Source organism: Seriola lalandi, unplaced genomic scaffold, assembly GCF_002814215.2.
Source record: "Seriola lalandi dorsalis isolate HSWRI2012SDOR001 ecotype SW California unplaced genomic scaffold, Sedor1 jcf7180002053944, whole genome shotgun sequence".
NCBI lineage: Eukaryota > Metazoa > Chordata > Actinopteri > Carangiformes > Carangidae > Seriola > Seriola lalandi.
The window spans coordinates 148858-164122 of record NW_019524497.1 but is presented as its reverse complement, the minus strand read 5'-3'; the positions used below and the strand labels follow the sequence as shown (position 1 = coordinate 164122).

At 44.0% G+C, this 15265-nt stretch overlaps 1 protein-coding gene across 1 annotated transcript in view; it reads left to right on the top strand.

Annotated features, from left to right (window-relative positions):
- Positions 1-15265, top strand: part of dchs1b (dachsous cadherin-related 1b) — an 84711-nt gene that overhangs the window by 12776 nt on the left and 56670 nt on the right. Inside the window, exons 2-4 of the mRNA XM_023402562.2 lie at positions 1507-2346; positions 2470-2667; positions 3071-3844. Coding sequence (XP_023258330.1) covers positions 1525-2346; positions 2470-2667; positions 3071-3844 — 1794 coding nt within the window. The 5' untranslated portion in view covers positions 1507-1524. The remainder of the gene's footprint in view (positions 1-1506; positions 2347-2469; positions 2668-3070; positions 3845-15265) is intronic.

Genomic DNA, 15265 nt, shown 5'->3' with positions numbered 1-15265 from the left:
AACTGACAGCTAACTCCTGTCTGCTACTGGCCCCCTGTCTACGTCGCACACTTTACTACTTTTGATCATTAGCTAACAGAGGCAGAAAGTTTAGGTATTAACGTTTAGCTCAATGTAGGAGATTGGTGCAAATGCAGCATCTCCCCCCGTCTCAAAGTGCCATGAATGAGTTATATTAGGGCTGGATGGTTCTCCTCATTGCAGGATGTTTTGCGGAGTTATATGCTCCATAAATCTTCCCTTATAAATACTAGAGGAACATGCATAAACAATTGGTCTCATTTTGAACATAATGTAAATATTTGCAGACCTCATCAAGGGGTAAAATGAGCATCTATCTCGTGAGAGTTTAGTGCAGCCGCGCAGGTTAACCTTGCCAGAACAGTTATGAGTGTATTTTCCAGAATTTTATGGTAGTGCGCGAAAGTATGTGTGTCAAACCTGGGTCAAATACCATTTGCAAATAATTATTAGTGTTTGTTTTAACTTGCTGAAAGTACCAGATGGTGGCTTTGCAGCCGGATAACTCAAACAGTGTCAGGTGAGTTTTTAGATCCCCTTTCAAACTAGGGTGATGCAGTCAGTGTGCCATCCGAGGCATATCCAAGCGGCACGCCTTGTTAGAGCAAATATCAACAAATTTTGGCAAGAAGTGTTTGACCCTGGACTGGTGCACGACTTTGCGCGGATAGTTACAGTATGTGTATCTGTTCATGATTAGATTCAGTCTTTGACTGATAAGATTGATTCAGCATTAGCATGAGGAGGGTATTATCTTTATGGATCTGTGCATGATTTAGAGTTTGGGGAACATAGAGGCTAAGCTTACAGTCTTAAATGACTGCTTTTACCCATGAAGGCCCAGCTGAAGCAGCTATACACTTATTTTCCCATGCATTCCATGCGTTTGTGTGTGTGTGTGAGTGTGTGTGTGTAGGCATTTGCTATCGCTATCTGTGTTGGATATAAAAATCCTACAAAGGATCTAGATGCTCATTTCGGTGTCTTTAATGTCTTTTCTCTTGGGATTTCACTGTGTGACCACTCTGGACACTTTTAAATGTTCTCACCCAGCAAATAAAATTTGTGATCCTTCAGATAAATATAGTTTATGGTTCTGTCTTCAGTGTGGTTCAAGCCAATGTGGATCCTGGACAGACTTAAGCTTCCATTTTTATGTTTTTTTTTTCAGATCTTCCTGATCCAGCTGAGGGGTTCTTTCCAAATGTTATGTATAGACATTTTATGGGGAAAAAAAAGCTGAAATTCATCAGTCAGTGTCTTTAATACAGGTTCTGGATTGTAAAAGTGTTAGCACATTGTCATGCGAGGATTTAAGATACAGGCTCCACAAAAGAACAGTTTGTTTTCATTTTGTGCTAACAGAGGAACTGAATTTTCAAGATGTTTTCAGGGAGAGACTGAAAAAAAGTTGTTCAATTGCCTGATTCACATCATAAAATAGATCTCTTGTCTTTTCTCTCTCTCCCATTTTCTTTCTCCCAGGTGTAGCACAACCCAGCCATGCCGATAACAAGTAAAGGGTCAAGACGGAGGGCTTGGGTCAGCGGACCCCGTGTGTGTCTCTGGCGGCGGAAGCCACTCTTTCATTTCTGCATCCTCCTTGTCCTTCTTCAGTCTACATCTGTCCTCGGAGCGCTGGAACTGCAGCTGGATGAAGAGCAGCCTGCGGGGACCATCGTTGGGGATATCAGCGCTGGGTTACCGCCCGGTGAAACTGCCAGTCTTTACTTCATCTCAGACCATGAAGGCACGGGCGTTGGCAGCGACCTCAACATCGACGAAACCACGGGCATCATTACCACCGCGCGGCGTCTGGACCGCGAGCAGAGGGATCACTACAGCTTCATCGCTGTGACAATGACGGGAGTCACTATCGAGGTGTCCATCACTGTCAACGACATCAACGACCACGTGCCCGTGTTCCCTAAGAAGAAAGCTGCTCTCAAGATCCCCGAGCACACGGCAGTGGGGACGAGGTTTTCCCTGGAGCCTGCGACCGATGCGGACAAGGACCAGCTGACAACCCAAGGCTACGCTATTAGAGAGGGCAATGTAGGCCAGGCTTTCAGACTGGAGACCAAGAGAGCTGCTAACAAGGTGCTGTATCTGGACCTGGTGGTCAATGGACTGCTGGACAGGGAGAAACGCTCAACGTACTCCCTCGTCCTGGAGGCCTTTGACGGGGGCTCACCTAGAAGGATGGGATCCATGAGCCTGGAGGTGACGGTGACTGACATCAACGATCACGCGCCGGTCTTCAATCAGAGCAGATACCACGCCATCATCTCTGAAAGTCTTCCGCAGGGAAGCAGCATCCTACAGGTTAGCCAAGCGTTGTCAGTATTTGTGCAGTTTCTCATTACTCCACTAATAGTTCTTGCCTCTGTGAATCCAGACTCACCGGGGTCACTTTAATTTCAGCACTTGACTCTCTTGTCTCTGTAGGTGTTCGCAACAGACGAGGATGAGGGCGATAACGGTCTGGTGCTTTATGAAATCAACCGGCGTCAGAGTGACCCTGACCGCTATTTTGTTATGGATATTAAGTCGGGGGTCATCACTCTGAATAGACCCCTGGACTATGAGCTAAAGAGGGTCCATGAACTGGTGGTCCAGGCCAGGGATAACGCCAGCCACCCAGAGGTAATTCCATTATGGCTCCATTATTACAGTGCATTAAGCACAATGTGCAGTGCGTTTTCAAAGTGTGTTACTTAAGGGTCATTGTTTTCTTCATTTTTTGTTCATTTAATTTTATTCTATTCACAGATTTTGACACAATAAGCGCAGACTGGTTCAGTAGGTTTTCACCTGTATTTTATGTTTCCATAAACCCCAAAATGATGTTTCCTGCTGCAGGAGGACGCTGATCACTGAAGCTCACAGTAAACATGGTCGTCTTGCAGCACTTACAGCTAGAGAGAAATGAAACTAAAACAAAATAGACACATAAATTAAACAGAAAATAACAGTCCTCCACTATGAAGTGACACAATTTGATTTGAGCACAAAATAACACAAAACATGCACCATTGTCTTTTCCCAGGTGACCAATGCGTTCGTGACCATCCACGTCCGTGACTACAATGACAACCAGCCCACCATGACCATCATCTTCCTCAGTGAGGACGGCTCTCCGAGAATCTCCGAAGGAGCCCAACCAGGCCAGTATGTAGCCCGGATATCTGTCACGGACCCAGACTACGGAGAGTACGCCAACGTGAATGTGTCCCTCGAGGGGGGTGATGGGAAGTTTGCTCTTACAACCAAGGACAGCATCATTTACCTGATATATGTAGACCAAGTTTTGGATAGAGAGGAGCGGGATTCGTATGACCTCAGGGTGATGGCCACAGACTCCGGCACGCCGCCCCTCAGGGCGGAGTCATCTTTCACCATCCAGGTGATGGATGTTAATGACAACCCCCCTCTGTTCGACCAGCAGGCCTACAGACAAACTATTCCTGAGGTTGTGTATCCTGGATCCTTTGTTCTTCAGGTCACTGCCAGGGACAAGGACCAGGGCCCCAATGGGGACGTCCGATATAGCCTCCTCAAAGGCAAAAACTCTCACTCTGATTGGTTTTCCATAGACCCGGTCACGGGGATCATTACCACCGCGGCCGCTCTGGATTTCGAATCAGAGCCAGCTCCTAGTGTGACTGTTGTTGCGACGGATAACGGCCGCCCGCCGCTGTCATCCACGGCAAAGGTGGACATTGTGCTGCAGGATGTTAACGATAACACACCTACGTTCTCAAGCAGCTCCTACAAAGCCTCCATCAAGGAGAACACCCCAGCTGGGACCTGCTTTTTAGAGGTAAGAGAAACCCCTGAAAAACTTTACTCTGTCTTCATTTATCTTCCTCTTTTTCTCCGCCTCCACTGTACTCGTCTTTATTTTGTAAGGGAACTGCCGTCTTTAATTCTCAGGGTGTTCAATCTTGCTGCGCGTTGGCCACAACACTACTGTCCTACTTACACAGCCAACTCCAAGTATTCACTGTCTCTCATGTCCTCTCATCTCTTTATTCACTCTCTCTTTTCACTCACACCCTCCCCTTAAGCCCTCTCTGATTACTCCCCTGGCAAAAGCCTGATATATATGTCGATATAAATGAGTCTGGAAATCAAAGTCATGTCTGAAGTGAAAAGCGGTCTCAAAGTCCTACTTCAGAAAAGGATGGTGCACTCGGAGGCATCGAAGCGTCGTGATGTGATTCATAAAAACTGGGCCAGAAGAGGAGGAAGGGAGGAGAAAGAAAGAAACAGATAGAGACGGGCAGGGAGTGAGACTTCACCTGCATTCCTGAAGCTACTGTGAGGAGATTTACTCTGGTGCTGGTATGTCCTCTCTCTCACCTCATAAGGGTTGCCATGGTAACCCAGCCAGCAGCGTAGGGTGAGCCCTCGGTATCGGTGCACTATCTCACGGCAGCTTGACTGGTCTCGCTTTTATCTTAATACTAGCAACTCTTATATAGTATATATACAGAGGACCTCTCTTGAAAAATGAAAAAAGGATGAGTGGCTGTTTGTCTTCCAGTAAAGTCTTAACTCGGCACCACACACCGTTTAGACGTTCTGTTTTTACAGGTTGGTTTTACACCTCTGCTGTGGAGCAGATGAGCAGAAAGAGCCACGTTTCAGTTTCTCAGCATTTCTACAGGAAAAGCTGCTGCCTAAACTTAAAAGCACAGCTTTCCTAATAAAAGGGTTTGGAGCTCAGATCATGCCAACCGAAGTGGAATTAGATAAATAGTTGAATTTCACATTCTTGCAGGTTCATTTAACATGTATTTGGAAAGGATGGCTGGTTGGTATTCAGTGGAAACTGGCATATGGGCCTGCTCCTGAGGGAAGATGAGAGACGAGAGAAGTGAGGGAATATAATGAGGAGTAGTGATATGAGACGAGAATGAAATAAAAAGGAGAGCTTGAGAGCTGTGGAAGGAGTGAGAGAGGAAAAAGTAGGAAGGCCTTAACATGATTTATTGTTTCTTTTCTATAGATACAGCCTGTCCGTTGCTGAATTCTTGAACCCTGTAATTTGCTCCCAATTAAACTGCTCTGTTAAATTATTATATCCCTCCACCAACTAAATGACCCCCTTGGACATCGATTCCAGTTGTTGCAGCAGTTGTAATCAAATGTTAGCCGTTTTTTTTTTTTTTTTTTCTCTAATCCTAGCCAGCAGTTATTCTGGCACTAGGTGCAGGCGTAATCCCATGCCAGACATCACGGGTGGTTTTCCAGTTTGCCAGAGCGGAGTGAATAAGGCTTGATTTGCTCACTCCGGCACGTTCCTCAAGGCTCGCTCGGAAACCAGTCAGGATTCTCCGGGCAGGGGCTGTGATTTGCAGGATAATGGTAGTTGGGAGTAAACTTTTTTTTTTCTTTTTTTTGTCTGGGGCAATGACATACATGTGGCTTCTCAGACAGGACACACACACACACACACACACACACACACACACACACACACACACACACACACACACACACACAGATATTATGTTAGACCATAGCCTAATGGATGTCGTTCAAGATTTTCTCTGTATTTTCTCCACTTGCCTGCCAACCCACTGTCCAGATTGTGGAGCAGTTTGGTATTTTACTCTGTCAAGATAGTGACAAAGTGAAGAATTGGGTCAGCTGGTCCAGTGAGCCCAGTTTACATTTTTGTGTGATGTTATTTGGCACCGAGGACAAGGTGGTGAGAATATGTCACGTTCCTAACAGAGTCGAGACGAAGAATGTTCTCAGAATTGTGCTAATATTTACAAAAGATAACAATCGCATTTGCCTTTTGCAGTTATTATACTCGCCTGGTTTGCTGATTGAGATTTTGGATACTTTGTGTAAAAATGGAGGCAAATCAGCGAATGTTTAATATCTAAACAAGGAAACGTGTTATCAGAAGAAGTGTATGAAGGAATGGGACATATACGCACATAAGGTAAGGGGTAGTTAGCCTCTCTTTTCAGTCGTTTTTCATCCATTTCTGTTTCTCTTTCTTTGTATCTCTCTCATCATGTCTCTTTGTTTCTCTCTCCCTCTCCACTCATGCATACACACACACACACACACACACATATATATGTACATGCAGTGATAGTGTGTAGGAAGCTTCTTATCAGTTTGGGCCACTATAGTAATCTGTAATGTGCTGCACTGTTTATGTAGCCGCAACACAAAGGAGTTATTTATTTCTTGGTTTCCCCCCTTTTCCTCTTCCCCTGCTTCCTTAAAGTATTTCCCAGGCAGGAGAGGTTGTGGTGCCTCGGTGTGTGTGTGTGTGTGTGTGTGTGTGTGTGTGTGTGTGTGTGTAAGTGTGCGCATTCTTCTAATTCAGGTTCATATCCTGAGAAGGTAGAGGTCATGAGAACAGCGTGAATTATGGCCGGTGATGAAAAGTGACTGGCATATTTAGAGTGGATCATGTTATTTGCTTTAAAAAACAAAACAAAACCTTTTTAGCACATGAAGGTCGCTGAAGTCTTCTCATCTGCGTGGGGCCCATCTGAATGAGCGCTAAAGCCGCTGAGTTTTTATAACGCGCTTTAAGATCCCTCGCTCTTTTTCTTGGGTATAATCTGTATGTTTCAGAGTCTTTTCCTGTGTGGGTTGTGCCTCGCAGAGTTTCTGTCAAATCCAATGACATGCTCACTTCCAGCATGACCTGACCGCTGGGAAGCCACTGCTGATCTCACATGCGGCGACATCCTTGCCAACGCTGAAACGGCACCACCAGCAGACGAGCTGCGAGACAGGAAAAGATGAGTTTGGATAAAATATATTACAGATAAAATAAAGGGAAACGCAATAGTCGAGATAGTTGAGGACAAGGCAGTAAAACAGAAGGCAAAAGTTTGCATGTGTGCGCGTACGTGCATGTGCATGCCTGTATGTCATACATCTGTGTATGTGTGTACTTGTGTACACTGTAGAAGCCAAGAGCTTACTTTGAGCAGGTGATGCATCTCCCCTGTGATGTTCAGCATGTGGTTTCCTGGTCAAGCCTGTTAAACAGCACTCAATCATCTCGACAGACACACACAGATGTGCTCAGCTGGGAGATACGCAAAGAGGCGGAGAATGGCTCGCTGGCATTGTATAATGGTAATACAATGTCTGTCGTTAGAGTACAGTTTCATGCTGTGCTTTAAAAATGAATAATTTAAGTAAGTTGAAACATGAGTAAAACCTGTATCATAAAGGCTTCAAATTTGATGATACTGATGATTTTGCTCGGAATATATCCTTGCAAACATTGGGGATAAGATTTCCTCATCGTGAGGGTGGTACTAGCCGAAAGGAGCCCTTAAACTTGCAGTTTTTTCCCTGAACATGAATGTGCCACAGACTGTGATGTAGCCTGCAAATAAAGTTAACATTCTGAGCTGAGACTTGTGCAAGAGTTGTCCAGGAGTATCCAAAACAGAAATGGTTCATCCTCCGGGGAGCTCTGTGGTCGAACCATGCAGAGTTTAACATTGTGATGCTGATTGCTACTGAAAATATTCCAGCAGAATGACATGGAGAAACTGAGTAGTAAATGTAATAAGAAATCTGCCCATTAAATTAAAGCTCCCCATTTGGAGACTACGACTCTCCACAGGCAATTTCATGGAAATTTGGGTTTTCTTTCTTTTTTGAGTTTCTTGGTCATGCAGCAAACTGCTGGTCAAGGGGAAATTTTGACCTGATGATGGTGATTTCAGTCCAGTCTCAACAGGCAAATGTGGTGAAATCTTGATTTCACCTACAGGCAAAAAAAAAAAAAAAAAGATAACAAGACAAGAAAGTCAAACATGAGCATGTGAGTGTGGTGTGAAGGCGACTGAAATAGAGCAAAAACATATAGAGATAGGTTTCTTTAGACAGGTGGAGTTAGTCCTCATGAACTTCCCGCAAAACCACTTGGATAAACATAGAACGTCTGTCTGTCAGAGCAATCAGCCCTTTTGGTGTGAAGTCCAAAGTTGGGGACCCCGTGGCTAAAGTCTATACGGCTCTATAAGGAAAGACTAATCATATTTAAAACATACACACACGCATGCACACTGAGACTAATCACATTTGATAAACCAATAGAGCCAGAGACATATGGTGACACACTCAGCGCAGGAAGGTGTTCAGTTCAAGCTTCCTGTAACTGCGGACCGGTCTCCTGCTGGTGTTGCGCAGAATACGACCCCTGTGGAAACCAGAGCCAGACCAAACCACAGCTTCCACTTGGAGCTCGCACGCTCCCCTCCAGCCCAGACTCACAACACACACACTCTAGTTTTTATTAAGCTTGAAAATGTGTGGGGAAGATGAAATTTATTGTCCGCTTGATGTCTTCCCTCCTATGGTGGCAGCTGCGCGTTAACACAGCCCTGCTCTGTCGAAACTTCATCTCGTGTGTTTTAATTAATCTGTCGGTGCGTTTTAATTCGCCAGGATCGATGGCAGGGTGAGCAGAGGCTGCAGGTCGGAGCGGTCCCTGTCACCACGTGCCTCGGTTGCGTCTTAACAGGTGATCAGCGATGAAGAATGGTTGGGGTTCACACACAAACAGACGACACCAGCGAGATTGAAAATTCGGCGAATCGTTTCATGCTGCTAACAGCTGGCCCCCGTTCTGACACGCTCACTCTCGTCTCTTTCTCCCGCTCTCTCTCACCGACTCACACGTCTCTCAGCTGCCAGCGTTGTTGACAGAATATGTGTGACGAGGGATTGGGATGGTTTGTCTGCTATGCGAACTATTCTCATAGCATCCATCAACGCTCTCTGTGAATTCATCACCTGTTTGCTACTGGAGGCTCCAGTGCCGTCAACGAAATCCATCTTGGTTTTTTTACGCTCAAGCCTTAAACTTCTTAGAGATTGAGACGGGCTTTCTTTGTTAACATCATGGTGGTAATGTCTTTTTGTTCAAAGAGCAGAAGGTCTAAACCTTTTGGGGGTGTTGTAAGAGATGTAAAGGGTACAGTCCTTCAGATTTTTACTATATGAACCCCCATTCTTTGCCATGCTGGCAGCGTTGCTTGTGTCTGTCGGTCCACTGCTTTGATCCAAACCGAAATATCTCAACAGGTATCGGATGGATTGCATGAAATCCTCTACAGACGTGCTTTATGTCTAGATGATAAATCCTACTGACCCTGGAGATCCTCTGATTTTTTTTTTCCCCCACCATGATGTTAACCATTTTTTGAGTTTTGCGTGCACGTCCCGAGATGAAGGATGCATTATAATAACTCTGGTGATATCACGACCTTTCATATAGCCGCATTTGCCCAGTCTTCTGGTTGATGACCCAATACCTGCAAACAAGTTGTTCTTCTTCTGTTGAATATCTGACAGAGTAGCTTCTCAAGGCGTGCTGGCTGCCCCCAGTGGTAGGGGACATTATTATTATTATTAAAACACACCATACATCTATATACTGTATCACATTAGTGCAAACCTTTTTCATTTTTTCAATGGAGGCACCAGTTCAGAGCCCAGATTCTCCGCTGATATTGACCGTATCTCTTTCTGCTGGAATATTTTCAGTCGCAATCAAAATGCTTCAAAGCTTCAAAATGTTAACCTCTTATCGGACAGATTTCTCTTTGCATTTTTCAGCTCTTTGGTGGCTGCTGGGTTGTGCCCCCGGGTTGGGTAAATCAATCTTGTTTCTTTCCCTTTTCCCTCAGAAGCAGTAGTTTGGTTCCATATCACTAGCTGTTGGCATATGCTGTGTTTTAAACCTATCAGAGTGTTCACTCATGTGTGATCTGACTGGCCGATGCCTCTGTGGAGAGGATGGCCTCACGCCTCATTAGGCCCAATACTCTGTACCATATGGCAGTGAGGGGTTTTCTTCTCTTACTCGCTTTTTGTCCCTGTCCAGTTTGACTGGTTTCTGTTCCATTTCTTCATATCATCTGTTAGTGAGTATCTTTCTCTCCATTCTTTTTTTTTTTTTTCCTTTTTCTGCTCATGTCTCGGGGATTTTACCATTATGGCTGCCCTTGCATGGTCTTGGCAACTTTATCTTTCTCAAGGAATTAATCTCCCATCAGTGACTGAGACTATCAAGTATGGAAAGTATTTCCTTCTTTGCACTTTGCTGTATGTTGTTGTTACTCAGTTCTGAGCACAACAGCTCTATAAAACACCAAAACATGCTGAGTTTTAATAATAAGAATGATCATAGTACATTTTATTTATAGAGTGATACTAAAAGACACTGTCCAATACAAGATCAATAGATTCTAAACACTCTAAAAGCAGGAGGTAGCACAGGACATTAAATGAGCTATTTGTGAGTTTTGCTATTGCTACATAGCTAGCGTTAGCATTAGCAGCTGTTTACTTACCAGTCTAGAAGAAACGTTGTAATTTCAACATCAAACTTCATTCCTCTACTTACCAAGAGCTGTCTCCAGTGGTGGAAAGAAACACCAATGTTGATTCTTGTCCTTATAACATCCTCTCTTCTACTGAAGTTAGCACGCTAACCAGCTAGCCCCGGTCTGTCTCGTCACTTTCCGATAGTGACTCATTTTAGCCTCCAATCTGCCCTGAAGAAGTTGCTTAGAAGAACGTAGCCTATTATAACCTCTTGTATTGTAAATGCAACAATTGTTGAAACTCTTGGCAACACTGGTAAGTAAACAGCTGTTAATACTAACGTTGGATATGTACCAATAGCAAATATTTACAAATATCTCCTTTTTAAATTGAATGTTTTGCGGGACAGGGAGCCAGAGGAGGGCTGATGTAGCCATGGGAACGGGGGTTAGTGAGCTAGCAGGGAGCAGGGTTCTGGATATACTGGAGTTTATTAAGGACTTTGGATGATGTGTTATAGAGAATGCTGCTGTGGTACTCGAGTCTGGATGTGATGAAAGCAGGGATCAATGTTTCAGCAGCAGAGAAGGAGAGTTATGGGTAGAGAACAGTTATGTTTATTAGATGGAAAAAGGCACTTCTGGTAATTTGATTAACATGGTGTCCAAAAAGAACTTCATCTGAGCCTGGAGTTGCTGAATATCAGCAGATTTATCTTCTCAGCAATGGATTAATGTGTGTAGAAAAAGACACGGGTCAATTCCAAAGCTTGTGTTTAGTTCATATGGTTTCTCTCCACAGCCTTTAGCTGACAAGGTGGACACATTCAACTTTAGCATGAACATAGTTAAGGTATCTCCTTTAGTCTGTGGAAAACACAGATATGAAACACCTGCAGGCGGATCCTCCACAGACAACAGCACAGACAACACACATCTATCTGTCTCTTCCCTCCCGCCTATCTCTCTGTTCCAGCTCTCCTGGGCTGCTTTTCGCATCGTGTCTCTTTTCAAACGTATCTGCCGTCTGCACCAGACATCCGTCGTCTCTATCTCTGTATGGGCTTCCATTTTGTCACTGTCTCGTCTTATTTCTCAAATCCTCCTTCTCATTCACTACAAAGGACCAAACCCACAGGCATATATATACACACACACACACACACACACACAAAAAGTGCACATACACACCACTGCACACGAGCGGCAGGTGATCCTGAGGCTCTCAACAGTTCATTAGGTCACACTAATCTAATTTCATGACATACTGAGTTAAGTTGGTGTAAATTAGTATGCTTCCCCTGTTTCTCCGGGTTGTATTTGCTTTGGGAGGGGTTCTCCAGTTTGGAACAGCAGGTGGTCAATAAGTTTGGGGTTGAAGGGTGGTACAAGAGCTTGTTTCCCAGTGTATCGGATTCTGCAATTTTGGCTTTACAGAGAGTTGGGTGTCAGGTTTGAAGTCACAGTTGGATGCGACCAAGACAGACAGAGAGATATGAATGATTTAAGTTGTTTGATTCGTTTTTCTTTGTTGTGTTTTTTTCACAACTCTAGGCCATGACTTTCAGTTGTTGTTTGTGTGTGTGTGTGTGTGTGTGTGTGTGTGTGTGTGTGTGTGTGTGTGTGTGTGAGAGGAGCAGCAGCCTCGGAGCTGTTATCTGGCTGACTCCGCTCCTCTGGTGTTGTGTCTGTGTCCCAGCTCGCTACACACTATTTATTTTCCTCTCAGGGGTCAAAGACAGTGCAGCTACAGATATTTGTGTTCTCAAATGAATCATCCATTTAATCATCTCACTTGTCCTCTTCTTTTTCCTTCTCACCTCTGGAGCTCAGACGTGGAGAGAGATGCTGAGAGAGAGGCAGAGGCAGAGAGGGGTGGGGGGGGGGACATACATCACTATTCCAGATCTAGTGTTGCATCTATCGTGCCAAAAGACACAATATTAAACAATACTGCTGATCTCGCCTGCTCTATATGAGATCACAGAAATGGCACTGACCAAGTAAAAAGCATTTTATATTCAATATGGTCCACATCACGTCTCTCACTTTCTTTACATCTCCCACATGCATTTCTGTCATGCGTGCACCTCATATTGTCTTTTCTTTGGACTTCAGCTTTTATAAGGATCGTTCTCACCATGAGATGTCTATTAAAGGTTAGAGCAACATCAGAAAGAGGGAAAGAAAGTTTCCATTCCCCTATAGTGGAATCTTTTACGAGAGAATCTCTTACTACTTCCCACCTGCCCAAACTAACCTCCGCTTCCTTTCCTCCCTCCTGTTTGATTACCATCCGGTGTCGCTGAGTGGTACAGTGGGGCATCGTGCCGCACATATATATACTGTCTATATATGCACAGTTGCTGTTAGATGACTCTAAATGTTCAGTTGATATTTGAATTCAAATAAATGCAAGCACAGAGGAGAAAAGAAGCACAGGATGAAACCATGGAGCATGGGCTTTTGGGATGGAAACCACAGAGAAGTCGGAGACTTATTTTCACTGTGGGCCTCGGTGCATGTGAGCGTGCGTGTGTGTTTGTGGTTGCTGGCTGTGGTCTGTCAGACAGGGCTTGGAAGGACTACAGGAGTGGAAATAACTTTACTGTTTGCATGGGCAACTGCTGTGATTTGTTTCGATGAACTGTACAAATCTTGAACCGCGAGGGGCGGCAGGACTGGGGGGAAAAGATTGAAAGAGCGATGACAACGAAAGGAGAGGTGATCAGACAGTGGATGAAAAGAAACCCAAAAAACAATTGGGTCAGAAAATCAATCGACACAAGAAAAATTGATTCATAGAGCTCGATTATTAACTTTTCTTTTTCCCCCAACACAAGCAGTTCCATCCTCAGACTTGCTGTGGAGATTCCTCTGCGCTGGACTCAGTGACCCTGTACATGCAGAACAAGCAGAATATTAATTTAATAAGCAGCTTTCAGATGCAGAATAAACCTCAGTGTATTTTTTCCTTTAAACTCAAAACCAGCTATCACTGTGTTTATTCCAGTCTCGTATATTCTTTCTCTAAATTTATACCTATTGGGCCAAGGTCTAATTTATCAATCATTTTAGCACAAACAGCTATTATATCCTTTTGAATGAACACTCGCTGTAATATTTGTAAAGCTCCACTGACATTTACACTAATAATATACCTATACAGTTTGCCATTCATCAATAATGGCTTTGATTATTTCTCTAAGCTCTTGAATTTTAACATTCTTGACAAGCCGGACTGGTTTCACAGTCAAAATTTTCTGTCAGCCGCTTCAGGGTGGTCTTTCCTTTTCTGACCAACCACACTGTAACTTGTTATTAGGGAAAAGAGATTCTTCATCTTTCCTGTCACTGTGACTTATAGTATTCCCACACTGCAATTGGAACAAAGCTCTTGTAAGGACTACGACAGAGAAAGTTTTTTTTAAAATTTTTTTTATAGGGGCATGTGTTGCAGTCAGATCACGTATAAGGTGTTTGTGTTGGAGTCATGTAAGGACTCGGAGACGAATATGTCTGACATGAAACAGTAGTCGTTACGTGTTGTTTTAACCTCACACTGAGTACATTCACAGGCATTTGGCCCGGGTGATAGGTGTTTGGCGGACGTTAGGTAAATTAAGACAGATTTGGTCTGTCTCGCTGTTGTAAGTGATTTAACTTTTAGAGTAAGGATGAGTCAGATTTAATGTCAATTTAGGAGAACCAACATTTGTGGTGCGCGTGGCCCAAATTCAGCGCTGTGGTTTTGGACCAAATTTACTGCAGCCTAACACACCCTGGTGTGCAGTTTAGGAAGTTCTTTGTACTGCTTGGAATAAATCTCTTGGTTTTGAAATAACACGTCCATCTCGCAGAATTTAGCAGTAAAAGTGCTACTAGATGATGTTCTCACGCCAAAGTGCACAGACGGGGGAGACAGAAAAGCAGGTGTACATTACTGCAAACAGAGGAGCGCTCTGCTCAGAAATGCGACACAGAGACACATTATTGCCATCAAAAGCTGTACAAGCTGCCATTGCCTTGAAGACGTCGCTCTGTTCCTACCGAAGGGATCAAAGGAACTGACAACAGGAAAAGTAGCGGGGAGTTGCACGAGCAGTCGTTAAATGTCAACATCTGGAGTCCTAGCTGCTGTCACTCACAGCGGCTTAATGTTTTCACATCATGGCTCAGCAGAGCGGGACTGTTGTGGCAAGCAGGAGCAGTCGGTTGGTCGGAAGATGAAAAGAGAGGCGCTTTTTTTTTTTATATTGAATATGAGATCCTACTCATTCATTTTCCAAAAGAGAACCATGTAATAAAGGAGGCACAAGGAGGGGATTTGCTTTAGTCATTCCCCTCGTCAGCTAATAAACCTCATGTCTCTAAGGATATAGATATTAGTACTAGTGATACTTATAATTTCTAAAAACAGCTGTATATACATACAATGCAATGAATACATATCGTAACGCACATATCGTATCACAGTTGAAGTTCTTAATTTTGGTCCACAGGTGATCTAAATGTTGCATCTCGTGAATGAAGACTGGAAGACCCGGTGTAAACACAGCCTGCCCGCTGTTCTGCTGGTGATGCACATAGTATCTACATCCGTCTGTATCTATAGTAGAGGCAGACATTGGTATCTTGGCTTGCCTCCTACTCCCTGTAGGAGAATAACAATTTAGAAAGTCGGAAGTGTTTTTTCTAAATTTCTTTCTACACACATACTGTATATGTTCAGTGTATTCAGACACACACATTTATGCATACTCATGCATGGACAAACCCACAGACATTGGTATATCCACAGCACTGGCGGGCTGATTGAGAGTATTTCGTGTCCTGCTCCAGGGGATGATTATAGAGGAGCTGCTTGATTGCACGACTCTTGGAGTGCCGGATCTGCTGCTCTAATACCG